The following is a 24,821-nucleotide window of genomic DNA, read 5'->3' as shown; positions in this document are numbered from 1 at the left end:
ACTGGGAGCCCGGGCAGGGAGGCTCAGGTCTGTCTGGGTCATTGTGGTCTCCTCAGCACACACGTAGCACCTGTTAAGTAGGGGCTGCCATCCTTGCCTTGTCTCCTCCCAGTCTTCCACTAACCCTTACCTGCTGTGCGAGATCCTGGGCCCCAAACACTAGGCTCTGTATTCCAAAGAAGCCAAACAGTGCTGCCAGCTGCCCCAGCTGCCCCCGGCTCCTCTTGGCCTCTCGGTAGCAAATCTGCATCAGCTCTGGGTCCCATGGCATCTCCCCAAATGAGTACACCTGCATTCCAATGACAGTCAGGTGAGAAAAACACCACCAGTGGAAAAGCGGGGCTAAGGGCCTCACAGCCAATTCATTGAAGGGGAAACACAACTTGGACACATCCCAACTCAGTTGTTACCAAAAAAAAAAAAAAACAAACCACAATAAAGGTGAGGTATGGTGTGATGGACATAAAATGGTGAAACTTGAAAAAAATGATAATGTGGTGATGGCGTGACTGAGGGGAAATGGGCACACCCAGCCCTTGTCCCACCAGTGCCATCACCTGATGTTCTCTTTGTGCCAGATCCTGGGGCTGCAGAAGTGGAATAATCCAAAGTTGTATTTTCCCTCAAATTGCCCACGCAAAAGTTGGAGGAGACAGAGTTTAGACAAACAACTATAGTAGTGTGTAAATGCTCATATGAGGAGGGAAGCATAAGCAGCTGCAGCTGCAGAAAGGACCAGGGGAAATTTCTGCAGGAGGTGACTATGAAACAGAGATGTGAAAATTAATAAAGGGAGTGTTAGTGTTAGTCACTCAGTCATATCTGACTCTTTGAGACCCTATGGGCTGTAGCACACCAGGCTCCTCTGTCAATGGGATTCTCCAGGCAAGAATACTGGAAACCTCATTTAAAATGAAGTCATGGGAGTTCCCTGGCAGTCTAGAGGTTAGGATTTGGCGAGTTCACTGCCATGGCCCAGGTTCAGTCCCTGGTCAGGGAACTGAGATCCCACAAGTCGAGTGGCTGGTCCAAATAAATAAATAAAACGAAGCCATTAAACCCTAAAGGGAGAGCTCTCGTGCACTGCCACTCCTTGTCCTCTGCCCTCCCCTCCAAACAGGGAAAAGAAAATCACTGCTTTACCACTCCCACAGGAGGAAGATTTTCTCCTTACCCAGTAACAGCCCCAACCAATGAGAAACTACCACCACTCAGCCAATGAGAAAGTGTCACCATCCTGAAATGCTTTCCTTTAAAGTCACCCCTCCCAACTTCCTCCTTTTTCTCTATAAAGTAACATTCCTCCCCTTTGTCAGACTTGCCTATGGTTTTGCCCTAGCTTGCATGTCCCAAATTGCAATATGGAGGCTGTCTCTCTCTCCCTAAAATGTTTTGTTGGTAAAATAACTGGCTGTTTCATTTTAAAGGTCAACAGACAGTGAATTGAATGTTTCTTGGCATGTAGTATGCTCTCATTTCATAGCAGAAGAACTGAGCTGACCTGCATAGAGCAGAATTCTGTCTTAGGAGATGGGGTGGGCTGTGGCCAAACAAGTGAATGGGAGGAGGAAGAGTTTTCAGGTGCGGTGATTCCAGATGAATGTTACTAAATCGCTAATCTTGTCCTCTTACTCCTCCCCGCCCCATCGTGGCCCACCCCGAGTAAAATGCAGCCTAGAAGAAAGTTCGGAGATTTTCAAAAGATGATTTTCAAACAAGAAAGATGCAAGGTTCACGTGACTCTTCCATAAAGTTAAGACACTGCCCATAGGCCCGATGAACCCAGAGCCCCGGGAGCTCACCTCCTTTCGCAGCTGGGTGCTGGAGGAACTCCCACGAAGGAGGCGGAACAGGCGGTCCATGCCCTGGGTTAGGAGGGTCCGCACCGCCGCGAGTTCGGCTTCCACAGTGCTCAGCAGCGTCTGCGTGATCCGGGGCAGCTGTGCATCCACCTTCCCGCGCAGGCACGACTCCAGGGGGCCCTGGACCTCCGCTACGAGTGGAAGACACTGGCCTGGATCTCCTCCAGGTGCTCAGCAAATGGGAGAGGGGAGGGGAGGAGGTGTGCGACTATTTCCTCAACAGGGTGAGGAAGATGGGAGCGCAGACTCTGAGCATCCTCCTCTACCCTATTTTACGAATGAGAAAACTGAGGCTTCAAGTGCGATGAGGATCAGCTCAAAAGTCGCACACTGGGAGGCTGAGTCCGGATTCAAACCCAGTTCTCTTTGTTACTGCGCTGAGTAGGAGCCATCTCCGCCGTTTGACCGGACAACCCCCAACCCGGGTCAGACCCCGCTATTGCCAACGCCTCGGCGCATCTCCCCACCGAGTCAGGGTCTGGAGTCTCACCCTCTGCATCCCTGGCTCCCCCTTCCCGAGGCCCAGTTCTTCCTCTTGACTCGGCCCTTGTCTCGCCCCTAAACCTAACCCTAACCCTCACCCTAAACCTCAAAACCACGTCCATTCTCCCACTTCGGCCCCGCCCTTTCCTTTTCTGGCCCTGCCCTGCTAGGTTTCCGGGTTCCAGATCATTGGCCCCCACCACTTACACCCAACCAGTTCCCCTTCTTTCTCTAGGGCTCCCAGCCCCGCCCCCACTCAAGCCCCGCCCCTCTGGGCCACGCCCCCGGACCGCACCCTTCAGTCTCGAAGCCACGCGCGCCCGCAGCAGCAGCATCTGATCCACGTCTGGGCGGATTGTCTTCTCCAGGGCCGCGAGCAGCTCTTCCTTTTCTGGCTGGAAGGCGCGGAGCCCCGCGGTGGCCCCAGCCAGGACTGCAGCGTGGACGGCGTCCAGGAGCTGCTCAGACCAGCGAGGGGACCCGACAAAGGCCAGGGGCGCGGTAGACAGCCAAGACGGGGCGGGGATGAGAGGAACGGAGAGACAGAGACAGGCACAGAGAGACGCGCAGAGAAACTGGGCACTCAAGTCCGACTCCTATCCCACTCCTGGCCTCCCGAGAATCCCTACTCCACCTCCTCGACCCTGTGCCTACCTTGGTCCAGGCCCAGGCCCGGGCGCGGCCGGCTCCTCGCAGGCCGGGCAGAGTCTGGGCTCGCAGCGCTGGCAACAGCTCCTGTATCAGTACCGAGGTCAGCACCTGCGGGAGAGGTGGCCATGGGTGCTTCGGTGGGCCGAGAGGGGTCCTGGGGGTCCCGGGTGCGGCCTGATGGGGCACTGACCTCAGCGTCGGAACCTAGGGTCACGTCATCGTTGCCAAATTGGCCATGTTGTTGCCGGTAGAGCCGTATGGCATCTAGGAAGGCACAGGCTGCCGGCGCTTGACTTCGCTGCAGGACTGAGGGGGCGACTCCTAAGTGTCCACCCATCCCTCCCCTGCTCTCCTCAGGCTGCCTGGCTCCCCATCACTTCAGGAGGAAGCCCTCCACCTCCTCGCCAGGTTCAAACAGCTAGGTCAACCACTTCCAGACCTTTGCACAAAAAATTGCCCTCCGCAGGAAGCACACCTGCCTAAGACCATCAAGAGCCCATAAGCGAGCTTTATGTTTTGTTGTTGTTCAGATGCTCAGTCGTGTCTTATTCTTTGTGACCTCGTGAACTGTAGCACACCAGATTCCTCTGTCCTCCACTATCTCCTGTAGTTGGCTTAAATTCCTGTCGATGCCGATGCCATTTAGGAAAAGACGTCCCCTACAGGCAGTCACTACCCAGGTCCCAAGGCAGTCTCCAATTGCCTCTCCAGTTAGGTACGCTTGTTCAGTCAACAACCTGCCCAACTGTACGTGTCAGTTCTGTTCCTCTTCTTGACCTGGCTGGTCCCTCATCTTTTTGAGACTCCAGCTTTGACCTCCCCTCCCTGATCCCCAGGCTAAGCTCTCACAGGCCTGTGCCCTCATCACAGCCCTGGCCATGCATAATTGCCTGTTTCCCCTCTGTCCTTCCCCACGATCCATTTTATAGATAAGGAAACTGAGGCTTGGAGAGGATTCCACAGCCAGCAGGAGCAGAGCCATCTGACCCTAGATTCTGCACCCCACCACTGCCTGCCCTTTGCCAGGACCCACCTGTGCCTCGAAGCCGGATGCCGCCCTGCAGGGCTAGTCTCCAGGCACGCTGCGCCTCCCCTGTGGCTGCAGAGAAACAGAGGTGCTGGCGGAAGGGATGCTGCAGGAACAGGGGGAAGCTAACAGGCATTTCCAAGAGGGGATCAGGCTCTTCCTGTGTATGGTCTCCTGAAAGCAGACAGAGAAGCTCGCATCTTCATTCATTCATTCCCTTCATTCACCATGAAATCCTTCTCTGTGTGTGAGCTCAATTGCTCAAGTCATGTCCGACTCTTTGGACTACTCCCATGGACTGTAGCCCACCAGGCTCCTCTGTCCGTGGAATTTTCGCAAGAATACTGAAATGCTTAGAGATCCTTATTCCAGCTCAGTCCCAGGAGGAGGTGTGCCCAGGGCAGATATTAATAATCCACCTCAGCATTCTCCTCAACACAGAGGCCTGGGCAGCCACCAACAACTGTCTGAATTGGCATGTGATCTGAGTCCTGCTTGCTGGAGGGTGCTGGAGTCAGCTAGGCCCAGATTCATACCTGGCCAAACCATTTTCTAGCTCTTTGCACAGATTTCCATCACCCTAAAAAAACCCTCAGTTTTCTTATCTGTAAAATGGACTAAAAAGTGATACCAATGACCTAGAACTATTGGGAGGACAAAAATGAGTGAATTTATTTCAATTAATTAAATTGGCAATGGTTTAGTTGCTAAATTGTGTCTGACTCTTGTGGCCCCATGGACTGTAGCCCACCAGGTTCCTCTGTGCATGGAATTTTCCAGGCAAGAATACTGGAGTGGGTTGCCATTTCCTTCTCTAGGGGATCTTTGCTACCCAGGGATCAAACCCAGGTCTCCTAGGCTACCTGTGGTCTCCTGCACCGCAGGCAGATTCTTTACCAACGGAGACACCAGGGAATCCCAGATTACTTAAATTGGGATCTCGTAAATCCTTAAGTGTTTTGTTCAGATTTCCAGAATGATATATATAAACTGCAGTAAAATACAATAATGCAAAAAGAAGTGGACATTCCTCATCATGTGGCCCTTTAATCGCAGCCTCCAGAGATGAGAATAACTGTTAACAGTTTGGGAGACATTACTCCAGATTTTAAAATCTGCATGAAGCTGTATGGGATGCATTTTTAACAGGATGGAGTTTTCTGATGTATAACTGGCCTTTGGCTCCTGTGTATGTCTGGAATACATTCAGAGGCTGCACAGATTTCCTTCCTAAGGGTCAGGCCATAGTTTATTTAATCAACCCCAAAGGATGAGTATTTGGGTGGACTCCCATCTTTTCAACATCATCATCAACATTTCTGCAGACGGTTTCTATTGCTACATCTTTGCATCATTAAGCAGCAGAATAGCTCTGCAGTGAAGCAAAGGGTGGAATTCTAGCTCTATCTCTTACGGTGTGGTAGTCCTCAGCCACAGTGTCCCCTTCTACGAAATGGGGTGATTAGTGATGGGACTGCCTCCTGGGCAGAGTCAATGAGATGACGCAGGCCCTCAGTCAGATGCATGCCAGCCACTTATGTTGCTCCTTACTCTATTCAGAGAGAGGAGAAGGAGGAGTGGGGAGGAAGGGGAGGTGAGGGGAAGGGAGGTTGGAGGGGCAGGAAGAGGAGGAGGATGGAGGAAGGGAGAAAAGGCAGGAAGGAGGGAAGGAGAACCCTCCTGGAAACACTAAACTGAACAGTTAGATTCTTACCCAGTCTGTACAGTTTTCCTGCCCACCACTGTCCATCTCTCCATATGCTTGCTGACACCAGATTTTTATCATTTCTACCCTTTGCTGCTTTGATTCTGGTTTAGTGACCTAACTCCTTCACCCTGACAAGAGTGGGTGTTTCTCTTCCAAGAGACAGAGTGCTCACCAGAGGCAATGCTGCCCCTAAGGACACTTGGCAATTTCTGGAGTTATATTTAGTTGTCACATTTGGGATGCAGAGTGCTATTGGCATCTGGTGGGTGGAGGCCAGGGATACTATTTACCAGTAGTAAATAGTGAATAGGATACTATTTAACTGTGGTGCAGTGGGCAGCCCTCACTGCAGAAAAAAGTGATCTGGCTCTATCACCAGCGCAAAAGTTGAGAAGCCAGCTCTTGGGGTCCCCAGGAGCCTTACTTGAGGAGTCTGGGCAGAGAGCATCCAACAGGCAGAGATATTCACGTTGGGAAGTCAGGACTGTGTACCCCGTCAGGGTCGTGGAGCCCAGGGGACGGTCCCCATTTTCATATTCCTGCAAAAGGCATCCAAAGAACTGTCTTGAGACAGATCTAAACGGTGGCTTCTATGTCCCAACGTGGGATCAGGGGAAGATTTGGGGTTAACTGGGGTTAACCCACCTCCCTGCCTCCACCCCTCCCCGCTTCCCCACAGTGGAGCACCCAGTACCCACTGTGTGTTAGGCCAGTCCTATGTGAGGACTATCTCATTGAATCCTCACAGCCCCACGTGGCATAGACCATCATCATCCCATTTCACAGAGGTGAAAACTGAGTCCCAGGGAGACAAGGATTCCCCAGCTGGGAAGCAGGACGCAAGTGGGATATGCAAAGGCCTCGCATGGTTTCAACCTCACTCTGCTGATGACCACAAGTGAGCCCCTACCCTGGCCTGGGCCTCAGTTTACCCACCTGGCACAGCAGGAGATGGTTGCCCATCCAGGGGCCAAGCACACAGATGACCTTGATTCATATTTGATGACTGAAGAAAGGAGGGGGGCTATGCTAGGAACTGGACCCCAAACCCACACTGGGGAGGGTGGGATGGAGAGGTAGATGGACTGTAAGCCACTCACTCACCTCCCTGTGGCTGAACCACTCCAGGCGGCCATCCCCACGCAGAACACAGAAGCTTGGCTGCCACTGGGGTGGGTGGCCCCACAGCTGGGTCAGGGGCCCTCGGTGCTCACGGACTCGGGGTAGCTTCTGCGGGAGGATGGGCAGGCAGAGGTCAGAAGCATCAGATGGTGCCCCAGTGTCCAAATCCCATGGACAGCTCGTGCTGTGAGCTGGGTGCCCCCAAGTACGAGGGGCTTGGGAGCTGCTGTTGTGCTGTTTTATTCTTTATCACACGTGCTCACAGCATTCACTTCCAAATATGAATCGAGGTGGACACTTTTGTTATCTCCAATTTACTTGCAAGGGAATCCCCCCACTTGAGCTTCAGATGAGACCCCAGCCCTGACCAACATCTTGATTGAGAAACTGAAAGAAGCCCCATCTGGACTCCTGACCCAGCGTAACTGAGATGATGAAAGTGTGTGGGGACGTCCCTGGTGGTCCAGTGGTAAAGAATCCGCCTGCCAATGCAGGGGACGTGGGTTTGACCCCTGGTCTGGGAAGATTCCTTGCCATGGCCCAGCTAAGCCTGCGCATGACAACTCTGGGCCCACGTGCTCTGGAGCCCATAAGTTGCAATTACTGAGCCCGCCCACCCTATAGCCCCCACCCTGCAACAGAAAAGCCACTGCAATGAGAAGCCCACGCACTGCAACTGAAGAGTAGCCCCTGCTTGCTTGCTGCAACTAGAGAAGCCTGCACATTCAACGAAGACCCAGTACAGCCAAAATTAAATTTAAAGACATATTTTTAAAGATAAATGTGTGTTGTTTGAAGGAGTGATTTTGCAGTGTATTGTTATGCAGCATAGCTGATACGGGTGGGATTGCTAGATCACGGAACAGGTGTTAGTTGAAGTTTATGAGAAACGGCCAGGCCTCTTGTCCACAGGCCCCTCCCTCAGGCAGGATGGGACATTAACTTGTTTCGTTTTCTTTATTGCTCATCTCACTACCTGTCCACCTGAATTGTGTTGTCCACAACTGGGCCCCAGAGTGGTGCCTGGTGCATAGTTGGCACTCGGTAAATATTTGATGACTAAATGACCAGCATTTGTGATGTTTTAATTCTTTGGGAGAGTAGTGGGAACTAAGATGTTTGTTAAAGGATTCTCCATCCCTCTTCCTAGGTCTGACATTTTTCACAGCAACAGAAATGATATACCTAATGCAAATAGATAAAAATAAATATTAAAGAAAATGTTCCAACTGAAGCAAGAGGAAATCCCTCCATGCTGCTTGAACCCCCACATCAGCTGTGCCCTGGCCAGGTGGCTGGGACCAACAGGTGGTGGAAGGTGCAGGTGGGGGTGACACCCAGACTCCGTGGGGCCCCAAGCGGGGCAGGTGGCATCCCAGGTGGGAGTGGGCTCTGTGTCCACAGAGCCCTGACCCCAGGGCAGACACAGCTAGGAGATGGGGTGTCCAAGAGGAAATCTCAGAGCCCTGGTTGGGACAGATGACCCAGTGCCATAAGGACTGTGGGCTCTGGGTTCCAATCTCGCCTCTGCCTCTTGCTGCCAGTGTGACCTCAGGCAGGTCACTTCACCTCTCTGTACTTTGGTTTCCTCTATAGTCAAAGACTCATCTTCTGAGGCTGGTGAAGATGGAGTAAGTTGGGCAGGACACATGGAGATCCTGGGCACTGTCGTCCAGCTCAGAAGACATTTGGAGCTGAGACTGGGCGGCTCCAGGCTCTTTCGTTCCATCGACACACTCTTCCTGAGCCCCTACTAGGTACAGGCACCACGGGGTCAGGGGAAATAAGACTTGAACCCTGTCCTTACAGAGCAGACAAGTGGAGGAGGCAGACCTGTGACCCTGGAGCTGCGCTGGAGAAGCAGACAGATGGGGGGTTCCAGAGGAGGTGCCCAACTCAGGCAAGGGTGATGGTAATCAAGGAAGGCTTCTTGGAAGAAGTAGCAGCCAAAGTATGGGATGGAATAGGGAGGGTGGCACGTGAAAAGGCCTGGGGGTCCAATGGGCATGCTGTGCCTTTGGGAACCACGCTCAGCCAGGTCACACCTTTTCCAACTGCTAGGCTTTTGTATTGGCTGTGCCCTCTCCCAAAATGACCTTCCGATGTGGGCTCCAGAATGCTCTGGCTCTGTCTCATCCTTTACATCTCAGCTCAGAAGGGCCCTCCTACACCCCAGCTTCCCACCCTCAACACCACCTTTCATTTTGTCTTCCTGGCACCTGTCAGGGGTTATCCTGCATCATGATACATTAACTTGATAACTAACTTGTCATTTCTCCCAATTAGACTGTGAGCCCTGGAGGGCAGAGGGAAGTCTCTCTCAGTTACTACTGTGTCCCCAGCATCCCCGGTGGGGCTTCCCAGGTGGCACTAGTGGTAAAGAACCTGCCTGCCAATGCAGGAGACATAGGGATGTGGATTTGATCCCTGGGTTGTGAAGATGCCCAAGGGAGGATGGCAACCCACTCCAGTATTCTTGCCTGGAGAATCCCATGGACAGAGGGGCCTGGTGGGTTACAGTCCATGGGGTCACAAAGAGTCAAACATGACTGAAGCAACTTAGCACCCCCTGCACCCCCGCATCCAAGCAGGGATGTGGCAGGCCGCTGATGCGTAGTGAATGTTTGTTCAAAGGATGAATCTTTTTTTTTCTTATTTGTATCCTTTCTGCCCCCAAACTCCTCTCCCATTCAGGCTGCCCATAACACTGGGCAGAGTTCCCTGTGCTATACAGCAGGCCCTCGTTGGTTTTCCACTTTAAATAAAGCAGTGTGTTCATCCCAAACTCCTCGACTATCCCTTCCCCCCATCCTTCCCCCTGGCAACCATAAGTTCCTTCTCTAAGTCTATGAGTCTCTTTTCTAAGTTCACTTGTATCATTTCTTTTTAGATTCCACATATAAGGGATGTTATACGATACTTCTCCTCCTCTGACTTACTTTACTCTGCATGACAATCTCTAGCTTCATCCACGTGCCTGCAAATGTCGTTACTGCATTCCAAGGATGGATTTTTAACAGTCACCCTAGGTCGTGGCTCCAGCAAGGGCAAGGAGGTGAAGAGGGACCCTCAAACAAACGGCGTCCCCAGCCTTGCCTGCTCTGCGCCCCTCCCCCTTGTGGCACCCACTTTGCTATGCAGCAGTTGGCATCTGGCTGACTCCTGGGGGCCCAGCTCTCTGGAGATTTGCCGCAGGACCGAGGCCGCCAGCTGCCCGCGGTAGCAAGGCAGGAAGTTTCTCAGCAGGGTGTCCACCTGGCCTGCAGGGACGAGAGGGTGGTGAGGTGGCTGAATTAGGTCCTCTAAGCCTGCCCAAGTGGAGGCCAAACCGGCAGAGAGGCTACTTACGGATTCCCACCCACACCCCAAAGCATCCCCGAAAGACAGGCTCCAAATCCATTCATCCTTAACCCTCTACGACCTGTTTTTATCCACAGGGGGGTTGGTGGGGGGCAGGGGAGTTAAGGGACTCAGGCTTAATTTATAACCAATATACAACAGAACTTAATTGTATAAATCACAAACGTTAATGAGTCTGACACACGTGCACGTCTGTTAAATCATCACAGATAAAGAACAGATCATTGCATCTGAAAATTTCCTTGTGCCCCTTACCTGAGGAGACTATCAAAATCTTTAAAAACCTCACCCAGCACAAGGGGACTTTCTGGGGGTGATGGACGTGTCCTGTAGCCTGATTTAGGAGGTGATCACACTCCTGTTAAAGCTCTTCAAGCTGTTCTAAGATGTGTGCACTTGACTGTGTCTACAGCACATCCATCGAGCAGACTGGAATGTGGATCTAATGGCTGGAGCTTGAGCAGCAGTTCTGGGCCAGGTGGTGACTCAGGCACAGAAGCCACGAGTGGCAGAACCGTGAGATGGGAGGGGTTGGGTTGTCTGTGATCAGCCTGCCTCCACTGTTCCCCTCTGTGTTGTTGCTGTTCAGTCAGTCACGTTCAACTCTTTTGCAACCCTGTGGACTGGAGCCCACCAGGCTCCTCTGTCCATGGGATTTCCCAGGCATTGCCATTTCCTTCTTCAGGAATTCTAACCCTCTATGAGAGAGAGAATAAATATCTCATTTAAGCCACTACAGAAAAAATGTCAAAACTCTGCAGAGTAGCTTATTGAATCCATTCATGTAGTGATAACTTGACCTTGTTTCTTGGTCTCTGTGAGCCCCCCCGCATCCCCAGTGCGCGTGACACAGTGAGTGCTCAGCTGTAGGTACGGAGTGGGAAGGACCCTGGCCCTTCTTTGTCTCAAAAGATCTGTGACTCAGTCCCTGAGGTCCACACGGAGGGGCCTATCAGTCCCTGCCCGCCTGAGAGATCATTCCACATCTGGCCAGGTTCCGGGCACCTTCCTCCTGGCCCGATGCCCGCACCGCCCCCCCCCCTCCACCAACTGAACCCATGCCCCAAGTAGGATTACCACATTTACCCAAATAAAAGTACATGACACCAATTAAATTTGAATTTCAGGTAACTAAGGAATACTTTTTTCCAGCACAAATATGCCCTCATGCAAAATTTGAGACACACTGATACTAAAATAAGTATTCATTGCTTTTCTAGAATTCACATTAACAGGACATCCTGTGTAGCTGACAACCCAGCCCTAAATCCAACCTGCCAATATTGGGCTCCTTCCCACCTCACTCACCCTTCAGGTACTGCTGCTGCTGTTTGTCCAGGGGGCTCGAGGGGCGCCCGCCCATCCTGCTGCCGTCTCCTGGGCTCCGCTGAGTGAAGTAAACACCCCTCTGTTCCCCACAACGCCCCAGGTTCCTCAGCTCAGGGGCCACCCTGGGAGCAAGGTGACCTGCGGGGCCCGAGTGCTGCAAGGCCAGCCACCTGGGATCCAAAGCCAGAGCACAGTCCTAGGGTGTGTGCGCGGGATACCTGCTCCCCACTCTGCCCTGCCCCCTGCCCCGCCCGCCTCACCCTGCACCTGTGTCCTCCCACTTCCCCTGGGCCAAGTTCCCCAGAACCGGTGGTTTCTGTAGGGGCTGCCCCAGGGTGCGGGTGGAGAAAAAAGACCTAGCTGGCCTTGGAGGGTGGATGAAGGGCAGACATCTGGCAGCACATGAGAGCAACTGTTAGTGTGGGGAGGGCAGGGAAATGGGGAGAAGGCAGGGATAGGGCATCTAAATCATGTACCTATCCGCTCATCTGTACCCAGGCAGAGTGATTCTGGGACCCAAGAGGATTCAGGCCTAGTCCAGCCCCATGTTGGGAAGACAGAACTGGACTGACACCTCCAGTCCTGGGGTCCGTGCTAGGGCAGGAGTAGGTGGGGTGCCACTGTTCTGCTGTAGACAGGTGGGACATGTCCCTTCAGATCCTGCTTTACCCATCTACAGCAGAGGACTGTGTTGAATGAGTTGGGCCTCCTTACCCCTTCACCTGTTTTTCCACTGCCTGGCACAAAGCAGTCCTCAGTGTTTGGCAACGGAAGGAAGAGAGGGAGGGAGGAAAGACAGAAAGGCAGACAGGGAGGAAGGAAGGTCTACATTTCAGACTGAAATGTGATCAGATGGGGTTTTCACAGGATTTCAGATGAAGAGAGCATCAAATTCCAGTGGGTGCAACATGGACATGATGGCTGGAGCATAGGCAGCCACTTTGGACCATGAGGTAAAACTCTTGTGATGACAATGCACAACTATGATGTCAGTTGCAGAGTCCCCAAAGAGTTCACGACATTGCTCCACCAGTTCTGGGTGGCCTCCCTCCAGAGGAAAAGCTAAATCTCCATTTTGTTTAAACCAGGAACATCTGACTGTAATCTTCACCAATTCCCCAGAATTCCTGTTTTCAACATCACTCCATAATAGCCTGAGTGCCATCCCTGAGCAGGGGATGCAGATATGGGCAAAACAGACCACACGGCAGCCCCCGTGGGCCACTGGTTAGCACAACAACAAAACTGTCAGACAGTATGGATAAGGGAGAAACATGGAATGGGAAAAATAGAAAATGCTAGGGGCAAGGAGGGGTCAGAGAGGTTATGGTGCACCACGATCTGAAGGAAACAAGGGTCAAGCCATGCAAAGGCCCTGAGGTGGGAATGGACTCGGCTGGTTCCAGGAAGAACACAAGGTGGATGGATTGGAGGAGAGTGAATGGGGAGTAGATATTAGGTAGGAGGGTGGGGGATTGCAGGGGCCACATGGGGGCTTGTGGGTCGAGTGAGAAGGATGGGTTTCACTATGAAGGCAAAGGGGAGCCACAGGCAGGTCTGGAGCAGGAACAGCTGCTGCTACCGGGAGAGGGGCACAGGAGAAGTGACATGCCTCAGGCAGGGCCCTCCACATGGGGTCTTTCTAACTGTCTAATCACTTTCCCTCCACTTCTCAGCCTCTGCCTGCGGCTTCAGGGGTCATAACACCTGCTGTTGTCCAAGGTCACGGCTGGGCAGCTTTCCTTCCAAACCTCTCCTCGACCTTCCTCGGTTTCCGCTCAGAATCGGTCCCACTTCCTCACTCTCACATCTGAGTGATCAACCCAGACAAGATGTTGAAAGAAACTTCACTTTCTGTGGTTTCGGATTTGAGGTTTCACTTCCCACGCCCCTCGCCCACTCTGCTTGCCCTGGCCCCTGGAGCCAGGTGGGCCATAAGCGGACACACTCTGGGGAAATGCTGTAGCCCTGAGGCAAAGAAGCAGTGCCTTGGCACATTCAAGGTTCTCAGCAGACCTGCAGCAGGGCCAAGTGCAGAAGTCACCCTGGCCCTGGGTTTGCAGCGGGAGTTCGGCCAAGTGAGAGTGGAGAGGGTTGAACTGTGTCCCCCACAAAGGATAATATCTACAGGCCACTATCAAGAAACCAGAAAACAAGCGTGAGCCAGGATGTGGAGAAATGGGAATCCTTGTGTACTGTTGGCGGGAATATAAAAATGGTACAAGTGCTATGGAAAACAACAGAAGGTCCTCCAAAAATTAAAACTAGAATTACCATATGCATATGACCCAGCAATTCCACTTCTGGATGTCTGTTGAAAAGAATTGAGAGTAGGCTCTGGAAGAGATATTTGTCCACCCTTGTTCACAGGAGCATTATCCACAATAGCAAAACACAGAAGTAACCCGAGGGTCCGCCGACTGATGAATAAATAACTAAAATGTGATATGATCGTATTTTAAAGAGGAAGGAAGTTCACACACACTACAACATGGATGAATCCTGAGGACACTGTGCAGAGTGAAATAAGCCCATCACATTAATACAAATACTGTATGATTTTAATTGTATGATGCACTTAAGAGTAGCCAAAATCATAAAGATAAGAGGATAAGCAGTAAGGTCCTACCGTATAGCACAGAGAACAACATTCAATACTCTATGATAAATCATGGATGGAAAAGAATATAGAAAATGTATATGTATGTGACTGAATAATGTACTGTACAGCAGAAATTAACACAGCATTGTAAATCAACTATACTTCCAAAAAGAAAATTCATAAAGACGGAAAACAGAATGGTGGTTGCCAGGGCTGGGGAGAGGAGAGAATAGAAAGTGAGCATTTAATAAGTATGCGGTTTTAAAATAAGCAAATATCTACACATATTTATACATATATATTATTTTTATTTAATTATTTGGCTGCACTGGGTCTTAGTTGCGACATGGGGGCTCTAGTTCCCTGACCAGCGATTGAACCTGGGCGCCCTGCACTGGGAGCACAGCGTCTTAGCCACAGGACCGGCAGGGAAGTCCCAAATACAGAGTTTTAGATTTACAAGGTGAAAAGACTTATGGGGATGGATGGCAGGTAAATGTATTTGAAAACACTGAATTGTATAAAAATGGTGAAGATGGTAAATTTCATGTTATGTGTTATTTTAATACAGTTAAAAAAAAACAGTTAAGTCCATGTCCTAACGCTTGAAACTTCAGAATGCGATCTTATTTGGAATAAGCATTTTTATAGACATAATGAATTAAGGATCTTGAGACAAACTCTCAAGATTTAGGACTTCGGGTGGACTTATGTCCAAGGACAGGGGTCCATATCAGAAGAGGATGGGAGTGAGTTCCCTGGTGGCCTAGTGGTTAGGATTCTGGGCTTTCCCTGTTGTGGCCCAAGTTCAATCCTTGGTCTGGGACCTGAGATCTCATAAACCTAAGGGCATGGCCAAAGAAAAAAAACAAGACAAACCAAAAGAAAAAAAGAAAAGGACAAGATACGGAAAGACACACGAAGAGAAGGCCAGACACGGACAGTCTGCCAGACAAGAGAGGCAGACACTGGAGTGAGGCATCTCCAAGCCAGGAAAGGCCAAGAACTGCCAGCAGCAACCAGAAGCCATGAGAGAGACCTGGAGACAGACTCCTGCAGAGCTTCTGGAAGGGTCCAACCTTCCTGACATGGAGGTTTCAGGCTTCTGGCCTTGTGAACTGTGAGACAGTGACCTGCATTTATTTTAAGACACCTGATGTGTGGTACTTTGCTATGGCAGGCCCAGGACACTCATGCCAGATGCCCATCCCTGCCCTCCACAGGCTGGGATGAGTGTTACGAGTCAGGCGCGCCACCTAGAGACCAATGGTCCCACCACCCACCAAGGACCACGAGACAGTGGAAACTTCAAACAGATGCTCCTTTTAATATGACTCACCCAGAGCCACGGCCCATGGGCTAAGCCCCTGGGTGGGCCTGGTGGCCAGACCCTACAGCTTCCAGTGGCACCACTCGGCTTTTCTAAAATAAAGCCTGGAGTGGGCTGGCAGTGGGGCCCAGCCCCAGAATGTCCCAGGCCATTGGGGCTGCACATAGTAGCAGCTGTGGCATCTCTCGGCACGGGTTACAAAGTGGAATGCTTCTCGAAGGGCACGGTCAGGAGTCGGGCTGCTGCCTCGTCCAGAAACCAGCAAAGTTTCCCAGTGCTGGGCTGAACCAGTGCGGCGGGGAGCGGGTTCTCCTCCTTGTCCTCCAAAATGCGCTGTGTGGAGAGGGCAGGAGCGTGGGGCCCCACCTGCACCCCGGCACCCCTCAGACCTCTCCAACCCTCAGAAGTTGAGATCACCCTTCCCAGATGTCCTGGCTTCAAGCAACCAGCAGAGACGGGGGTCTCTTCCTTTTTATCATCTGTGACCATTTAACAGTGGGGTCAGCACACTTTTTTTTTTTTCTAACACGTTTAAAAAATATATTTATTTGACTGCAACAGGTCTTAGCCACAGCACTGGGCATCTTTAATTGTGGCATGTGGGATGTAGTTCCCTGACCATGGATCAAACTCACGCCCCCTGCATCGGGAGCATGGAGTCTTAGCCACTAGACCACCAGGGAAGTCTCCAGAACACCTTTGCTGCCAAGACCAGAGAGTCACTATTTCAGCTCTGCAGATCACACCCCAACTCTGTTGCAACTACTCGGCTCTGCTGTTACAGGGCAAAAGTACCAGCAGATGACTCGTCGCCAAGTGGGTATGGCCAGGTTCCAACAAATCTTTATTCGTGGACATTGAAATCTGAATTCTGTAACGTTTTCACACACCAAAGAATACTCCTCCTCTTTTGCTTTTTCTCCCAACCGCTTAAAAAGGTCAAAAGCCTTCTTAGCTGTCAGGAGGATTCAGTCCCTCCAGCTGTGGTGGGCTGACCCTCTAATGTGATTTCATGATCAGCGGGCATGGGAAATAGTACTCTCTGCCAGCTGGGTCTGCCGCAAGCACTCTGAATCATTAACTTGTTCACTTCTGACCACAGCCCTGCAGGGTTGCCTCTGTTCTCACCCCTCTTTTTACAGTCAGGGAAGCTGAGGCTGAGGGCAGCCTCCTGTGAGTGGACTGTGAGTTGCAGCTGCCTTCACTGACCCTCAGGAGGTCCATGGGGAGGAACCCTCCTAGCGCACCTTGCAGATGGGAAAGTTGAGGCTTGGTGGGGCGGGGGCGTTCAGTGGCCATCTAAGGCCATGCTGGGTGTCACTGGCAGGGACACTGGGTCTGCTGGAGTCTACACCCTGAACCCTAACATTAGCCACCCTCATGGAGACATCTGGGCCCACAGTTGGTGGAAGAATTGTTACTTATTTATCTTTAAAAATATGTCTAGTTTCTCCCATAGTGGTTGGTCTTTTCAGTGATGGTGATTAAAGTGTTTTTTTTGTTTATTTTTAATATCCACTTTATGATTTTTTTAAAATGTGGTTTTATTTATTTTTGGCTGTGGTGGGTCTACACTCCTGCGTGGGCTTTTTCTCGAGTTGTGGCGAGTAGGGGCTACTCTCTAGCTGTGGGACATCCACTTCCATTGCGGTGGCTTCTCTTGCTGTGAAGGGTGGGCTCTAGGGCATGTGGGCCTCAACAGCTGCAGTACGTGGGCTCAGGAGTTGCAGCTGGTGGGCTCTAGATCACAGGCTCAGCAGTTGTGGTGCATGGGCTTAGCTGCCCCATGGCATGTGGGATCTTCCTGGATCAGGGATCGAACCCCATGTCTCCTGCATTGGCAGGAGGATTCTTTACCACTGAGCCACCAGGGTAGCCCAATATAAATTTATTAATTTTATACTTTCCTAATATATTATGTATATACCTTCTTATTCCTATTTTTTTTTTAAAACTTATTCCTACTACATATGATTTTTCTCCAGTTTCACCAGGGGTAGTTGTTATGCTGTGGATCTATGTCTGTGCTATGGCTCTGTCTATGCATGGTTCTGTCTATGTTATGGATCTATTTACCGTTAAGTTTTTAAGAATATGAGCCAATTCAGTGATTTCAATCTCACTTATTCCTTCCTCTGACTTTTCTTAGATTTATGTTATTTTCCTTTGTTCTCATTCTAAAGTGCTTGACTGGTTTATTTCAATTGTTTTCTAGTTAATAATGAAATATATATGTATACACATTAAGTGCTATGAATTTACCTCCAAGCCATCTTGGCCATATCTCGTCAATTTCAATTCATAATAGTTAACCCCTAACTAGCCTGTATTTTCAGTTTTCATCCCTCCTTCAACCCAAGAATTACCGAAATGCCCTGGGATCTGGTGCTTTCCGCACAGCAGTGTCTAGGATCACATTCTCCGCCTACAACCTTCTGGGGAAGGGGGCCCTCACTGTTACCTTCAGAATAGCTGCCTTGCCTTCTCCTGTCGCCACAAAGATGACCGTTCGAGCTGCGTTCAGCACGGGAAGAGTGAGGGTCACGCGCTGCGGAGGTGGTTTCGGAGAGTCACTGATGGGGGCCACAATTTTCTCCCGCTCCTGGGGGCAGGGAAGCCCAAGGTGGAAACAGGAAAACACCACTTGACTTCCTGAGTACTCACACAGGCCAGGCACCATCCAGCCACCATTCCATCCCACCCTGCTAATTCTGTGGTACTAGATTGAAGGCCCATTTTGATGGGTGAACTGAAGCTCAGAAGGGTCAAGCCCCAGTGGGCACGCCTGTTGGCTGAGGCTGACTCACACCATTCTGCAGGCACCTCCCAACCCTCTGGAAGCCCCAGATGGCAGAGGTCGGGGCTCAGACGTGAGCAGGGCCTTCAGGGGTGTGCTCACCTGCAGGAGGGGGTGGTCTGGGAAGAGTGAGCAGGTGTGGCCATCAGGACCCACACCCAGAATCAGCAGGTCAAAAACCGGGATGGAGTCCCCTTGGAAGGCCTGGATGGGGAAAGAAGACAGTCCCGAGAAGTTGTGAGGGAAGAGCTCAGAGGACACAAAGAAAGAGTTGTCAGAAAAACAAGTTGCTGTAACACAGTAAGCCAGGCTCAGCCTTATCTGCAAAAAAAAGGAACTCTATTAATCTGCAAGGCCTCACACTTCACTGTCTCAATGGCCTGACAATCTGGGGATGCAGCTGTGCCCAAGATGTGAATACCCAGGCCTACTGCCAGGGTGTCAGAAGTAAGGCCGCCTTTGGGGGTTCCCCCAGAGCAGGGCTGTGGCTTCTGAGAGGGGGACCCTCAAAGCGGTCTGCCCAGGGTGAGACTGGGTCTACTGACCACCCCCAGGGAGAGCTTCTGCTGTGATGACCACTCAGTGTCACCAGTAGGCTTACTCCATCACTCTGGGAGAGTCCACTGGGTGGATGACGTCTCCCTGCAGCGGCTCCAACGCTCACCTGTCTCAGCTTCTTGGCGTAGTCCTCAGCCGCCTCCTCCACAGGCAACGCAGGGTTGATGGTGATCACCTGGCTGTCGAAGATAGGGAGCTTGGAGAGCAGGTGGGTCTGCAGTGGACAGAGGCACAGTGTCACCAACAGCAATATACAGTCAGTGGGGGCATGGGGCTTACACCTGGGACTACCTGGATCCTCCAGGTTAGGACATGACTGTCATTATACCCACTTCCTGTGTGAGTGAGGATCCCAGTGGCATTCAGCCAGAGGTCTTTCAAGTCCCTGGTGATTGGAGGTCTCCTGGCTCTGGCCTGCACCTGTCTAGTCACATCAGGATCCTGTTTCTAAACGCCCAGGGTCCTTTGGGCTTCAGGATAAAACCTAGCCCCTCTCAGCCCTCCAGGAGGTCCTGCTGACCTCCAGGCCTCAGCAGGTACACCAGCTCTTGATCCTGCCTGGGAAATTCTTACACATTCCTCAAGCTGCCTCTTCTGAGCAGCCACCTCTGCTTGCACCTTCCCCAACTGCTGCTTGGGGGTGTGACATGTAACTGTGGTAAGCACTGATTTCTTTTCTGGGTTGCACTACAGGGTGAGCATGCCCGGCCCACAGCAAACACCCCAGCCTATGATCAGTGGATTTAATGCAGAAGTACCTGGAGTCAGGCGTCCTGCAAGATAGAAGGCTCCAGCCCTTTCCCGGGGTATGACATGTAACCGTGGTAAGCACTGATCTCTTCTGGGTTGCCCTACAGGATGAGCATGCCCGGTCCATAGCAAGCACCCCAGCCTATGATCAGTGGATTTAATGCAGAAGAACCTGGAGTCAGGCATCCTGCAAGGCAGAAGGCTCCAGCCCTTTCCCGCAGAGATGAGCCCCATGGTCTTTGATCTGCCCTGGGATGGATGCTGGCAACCCCCACCTCGGTGCCTCCTTTTGCGCAGGGCCTAGCTCAGCCAAGGCAACGCCGGGCTGACCCACAAAGTAAAAGTAGGTAAACAACAAAAATATAGTGTTTGGAGCAGAGGGGGAAGGCAGCAAGGACATGGGATGAGCCAGCCAGAACTTAGGGTGCTGACTCCCCACCAGTGCTGGCCAGAGGAGTGCAGGCTCTGTGTTGAGCGTAACAGGGAGCCAAGGAGGGTGTGTGAGCTGGGGAGGAGCACGATCAGACATATGGACAGTTGGAAAGACCAGCTTTGCCCAAGGTCCCTATCTACACACACCCTTGGGGATCGTATGAGTGAAGTCAGGGGGGAGTACGGGCGCCCTATTTCTGTCCCCTGAGTCCCCTTCGTAGCTGCCCTCCCCCTAGAGGCTCAGAGCCATTTCCTCCTCCTCAGGCTGGACATCGGTTTGGCAGGTTCCTAGAACTGGAACGGCTGGTTGATTGGGTGGGTTCTCTCTAAACACTTTGCAGGTGCTGAGGAACCATCCCCAGGAAGGTGGGCCCAGCTCTTCCTCCCAGCCTGGACAGCAGAAGGCCCATGGTACAGGGTGAACCATTCATACTCGGAGAACCCCAACTGCCCGGGGCCCATCCTCCAGGAGAGGAACCCCTCTGCGTCCCTGTACCATGTTGCTTAGTGATCCCGCCCCAAATTGACATCCACCTGGAATCTCAGAATATGGACTTCCCTGGGGGCTCAGTGATAAAGAATCCACTTGCCAATGCAGGAGACACGGCTTTGATCTCTAATCTGGGGTGATCCCACGTGCTGCAGGGCCACTGAGCCTGTGCGCAACTACTGAGCCTGTGCTTTAGAGCCTAGGAGCCACAACTACGGAAGCCCGAACTCCGCAACAAGAGAAGCCACCACAGTGAGAAGCCCCGGCACTGCAACTAGAGCAGTCCCCGCTCGCCACAACTAGAGAAAAGCCCATTTGGCAACAGAGACCTAGCACCGCCAAAAATAATTAATTAATTAAAAAAAAACAATGTGGCCTTATTTAGAAAGAGGGCCTTGCAGTTGTCATTAGCGTAGATGAGGTCACAGGGCATTTGGAAAGGCCCTAAATTCAAAGACTTGTGTCCTTACAAGAGGAGGACACAAAGAGAGAATCAGACGAACAAGTGACGGAGAAACAGAGGCAGAGATTGGAGTGATGTGGCCCCAAGCCTGGAACCCCCAGAAGCTGGAAGAGGCAAGGAAGCCTCCTCCCTGACAGCCTTTGGAGGGAGCATGGGACTGCTGACACCTTGATTTTGAACTTCTGGCCTCCAGAACTGTGAATTGATGACTGTTGTTTTAAGCTACCCATTGGTTAGTACTTTGCTACCACAGCCCCAGGAAACTAATATGATTCCCTTCCGGGGAAAACTGGCAGGAGCAAATCCTCGCCCCACATCTGTTCCCACCGCATAGTATTTGCCTCTGCTGTACCCTCTGCCCCAGCTCACCTGTGGCCAGCTCCTCATATCCTCCTGGTCGCTGCCCAAATGTCACCTCCTCAGAGCGCCCCACTGCCCTGGCTGAAGGATGCTCTCCCTTCTCCCCTGGCACTTCTTATCATCTCACAGTTTTTAAAAAATATTTATTTGGCTGGACTGGGTCTTAATTGCAGCACTTGCGATCTTTGATCTTCACTGTAGCATGCAGGATCTAAGTTCCCTGCTCCTGCTGCTGCTGCTAAGTTGCTTCAGTTGTGTCCGACTCTGTGCGACTCCATAGATGGCAGCCCACCAGGCTCCCCCAACCCTGGTATTCTCCAGGCAAGAACACTGGAGTGGGTTGCCATTTCCTTCTCCAATGCATGAAAGTGAAAAGGGAAAGTGAAGTCACTCAGTCGTGTCAGACTCTTAGCGACCCCATGGACTGCAGCCTACCAGGCTCCTCCATCCATGGGATTTTCCAGGCAAGAGTACTGGAGTCGGGGGGCCACTGCCTTCTCCACTAAGTTCTCTGACCAGGGATCAAACCCAGGCCCCCCCTGCATTGGGAGCGTGGAGTCTTAGCCACTGGACTACCAGGGAGTGAAGTCGCTCGGTCGTGTCCGACTCTTTGCGACCCCATGGACTGTAGCCTACCAGGCTCCTCCGTCCATGGGATTTTCCAAGCAAGAATACTGGAGTGGATTGCCATTTCCTTCTCCAGGAGATCTTCCCGACCCAGGGATCGCCGGGTCTCCTGCATTACAGGCAGGAGCTTTACCTTCTGAGCCACCAGGGAAGTCCCCATCATCTCACACTATTATCTTCTGTCCAAACTGCATTTCACGGCGGCTATGAATGGATTTCCACTCTTACTGCCCTGTGTGTTGGTGCCCCACCCCACTATGAGCCCTACGAGGGAACTGTCCCTAGTGCTGGATACAAGGACACACACACACACACACACACACACACACACTGAACGTCCTTGCAACTTTCTCTCTATTGTTTTGTTAGGATTCTGTTACTTGAGCAAGTATGGCTTTCCTAATTAAAAGTCTTTCAGGGACCTTCCTCTTCTGACACAGGGGATATGGGTTCCGTCCCTGGTCAGGGAACTAAGATCACAAACGCCTTACCATCAAAAAACCAAAACATAAAAGAGAAGCAATATTCAACAAATTCAATGAAGACTTTAAAAATGGTCCACATCAAAAAAAAAAAAAATCTTCAAAAATAAAAAAAATTTAAAAAGTCTTTCAAAGTCTGGCAAAGTAAAAAAGAAGCACGGGGTCACTTTTAAATTAAGCTCTAGGGGAAGACACGCAGGAAAGCAGACTTGAGAGTGACCCCTGCCCCTGAAATGTGTCCCGGGTGCTCTCTGGGGGGTTCCGCCAGGCAGGTTCATACCCCAGCTCCCTCACTGGTCACTAGGTGACTCTCCTTGTCTGGCTTCAGTTTCTCCATCTATGAAATGCAGGTACTAACAGTCCCCGCCTCATAGTCACTTGTAGGGTTTCATGAGATGATGTGGATAAAGCCATGGTAATCAGTAAACCTTCCTTATTACCAAACAAACAAACAAAACAGCTCAAGCTTCTTTTCGAAGAGAACTCAACACACCCAGGACCTGAGCAATCTGAGGCTTCTGGCCAAACCCACCCTTCCCACACCTCCCTGGGTGGGTTTTCCTTCTCCATCCACAGCAGGAAGAGTTGACTCAGATGCGCGGGAGGGGGTGGGGGAGTGGAGGGCAGCTCAGATTATAGCTCTTCCAGGCCTCAGTTTCCCTTCTTATAAAATGGGGGTGGGGGGTTTCCCTGATTCTATAGGAGTCTGGGGCCCCAGGCCAAAGATAACCAGCCACGGAGTTGACAGCGCCACAAGCAGAGTGGAGATCAAAGAGAACTTGCCAGGTTAGAGATGGGGAAACCGAGGCCCAGTTTCCACACCAGATCCCGCCTACCTGGCTCTTCCCTAACTCGGCCTCTGCACTTACTAGCCTGCAGCGCCTGAGCGTCTCGAAGTCCTGGAATGGACCACCAAGTTTCGTCTCTATGCCTTTGCTCATGCCCTCTACTTGGCCACCTGAATCGCACACGACTTAGCGACAGAGCACACACACACAAAATGCATCACCGGTCCACCCGGGTGGCAGTGGAGGTGCACCCCAGATGGAACCTCAGGGCACCCAGCAGACCATTCCCAGCTCCAGTCCAGGCAGAGGGCACGGTGCTACCCTGCATAACTCTCGTCGCCTGGTCCAGGCGGTGGGCGCGGCCTTTTCGACATGACCCCCGGTGGCCTCCGTAGCCGGGTCCAGGCGATGTGCACGGCCCTCTCGGCGTGACCCCCGGCGGCCCCCGTAGCTCTCACCCGGTACAGGCCGTACGTGCTCTCGGCGTGCTCGAAGGGCACAAGGCGCTCGTCGCAGAAGCCCAGCGTCCAGCGCGCGAGGCTAGCGGGTCCAGCGGGGGCGGCGGCAGCGGGCAGCTCGCGGGCTAACATGGAGACAAGGCTGCCGCCGGACAAGCCGAGCGTGAAGCGGGCGCCGGCATCCGCCAGGCAGCATGCTGCCTGCTGCACTACCAGTTGCGCCAACGACGCACCCAGTTCCTGCGGGCTCGAGAAGACAGAGATGAGGCGGGGGGCCGGCGCGGCCATGGCGATGGCGGTGGCAGGGAGGAGGAAGCCCTCCCGGCGGCCACGAGTGCGCCTGCGTGAACGCCCGTCCCGCTACCCAGGTGCCTGTAGCACATGCGCAGACCCACGAATGACGTCCCGGAGAGGCCGGGCAGTGGGTCCTGATGCGCTCACCGATTTTTTTGCCTGATCATGGAGCTTTTTCCTGGGCTGGAGCAGGCAGAGTAGGTGCAGCTGAGCTCTACTTCCTGATATCAGGGCGGGCCTAGAGAGCGGAGCTCAGAGCTTCGAGGCTCGCAATGAGGGGGCCCTGGGGTGGGGTTAGAGGGAGCCGATTTCTTCGAGGGCGGGGATTTTGGTGGACTTTGAAATTTCTGAACTAGCACGTTTATCTTGTTGGTATTTGTTGTTTCTCTCTTTAATTAAAGTATAATTATGTATTTTAAAGTATATACTTGATAAGGACGGGTGTATTTCGTTTGTTCACAGAGTCCTCTCAACCCTCCTGAATTGTGGCACGGTGTAGCAGCTGTGTTGAATTTCTCCTGCATGTTTCTGTGGAGATCTCCTCCCCTCTGGGTCTTGCCTGGAGAAGCTCCGAGAGAGACAAGTGGGCCTTGGCTGATAAGATAGAATGGTGGTGGTTTAGTCGCTAAGTCGTGTCCGACTCTTGTGACCCCATGGACTGTAGCCTGCCAGGCTCCTCTGTCCATGCGATTCTCTAGGCAAGAATACTGGCTGCTGCTGCTGCTAAGTCGCATCAGTCGTGTCCGACTCTGTGCGACCCCATAGACGGCAGCCCACCAGGCTCCCCCGTCCCTGGGATTCTCCAGGCAACAACACTGGAGTGGGTTGCCATTTCCTTCTCCAATGCA

General features: G+C 52.1%; 2 protein-coding genes across 2 annotated transcripts in view; both read right to left on the bottom strand.

The window, feature by feature from the left end:
• The window catches only part of NIBAN3 (niban apoptosis regulator 3), a 22,594-nt gene extending 7,094 nt beyond the window's left edge, over positions 1-15,500 (bottom strand). Inside the window, 12 exon segments of the mRNA XM_070374702.1 lie at positions 131-289; positions 1,803-1,993; positions 2,641-2,803; positions 3,000-3,104; positions 3,187-3,302; positions 4,030-4,197; positions 6,156-6,270; positions 6,836-6,961; positions 9,983-10,113; positions 11,522-11,712; positions 11,803-11,934; positions 15,484-15,500. Coding sequence (XP_070230803.1) covers positions 131-289; positions 1,803-1,993; positions 2,641-2,803; positions 3,000-3,104; positions 3,187-3,302; positions 4,030-4,197; positions 6,156-6,270; positions 6,836-6,961; positions 9,983-10,113; positions 11,522-11,712; positions 11,803-11,934; positions 15,484-15,500 — 1,614 coding nt within the window.
• PGLS (6-phosphogluconolactonase) lies at positions 15,448-24,821 on the bottom strand. Its single transcript, XM_005897887.3, has 5 exons — positions 23,680-24,821; positions 18,936-19,043; positions 18,374-18,475; positions 17,936-18,076; positions 15,448-15,807 (listed from the first exon to the last, which is right to left on the bottom strand). Exons 1-5 carry the CDS (start codon positions 23,965-23,967, stop codon positions 15,670-15,672), a joined length of 777 nt encoding a protein of 258 aa, XP_005897949.1. The 5' UTR covers positions 23,968-24,821; the 3' UTR covers positions 15,448-15,669.

This window comes from Bos mutus, chromosome 7 (genome assembly GCF_027580195.1).
Source record: "Bos mutus isolate GX-2022 chromosome 7, NWIPB_WYAK_1.1, whole genome shotgun sequence".
Lineage (NCBI taxonomy): Eukaryota > Metazoa > Chordata > Mammalia > Artiodactyla > Bovidae > Bos > Bos mutus.
Note: the sequence above shows the minus strand (reverse complement) of the source record. Positions and strands in the feature narration are given on the sequence as shown.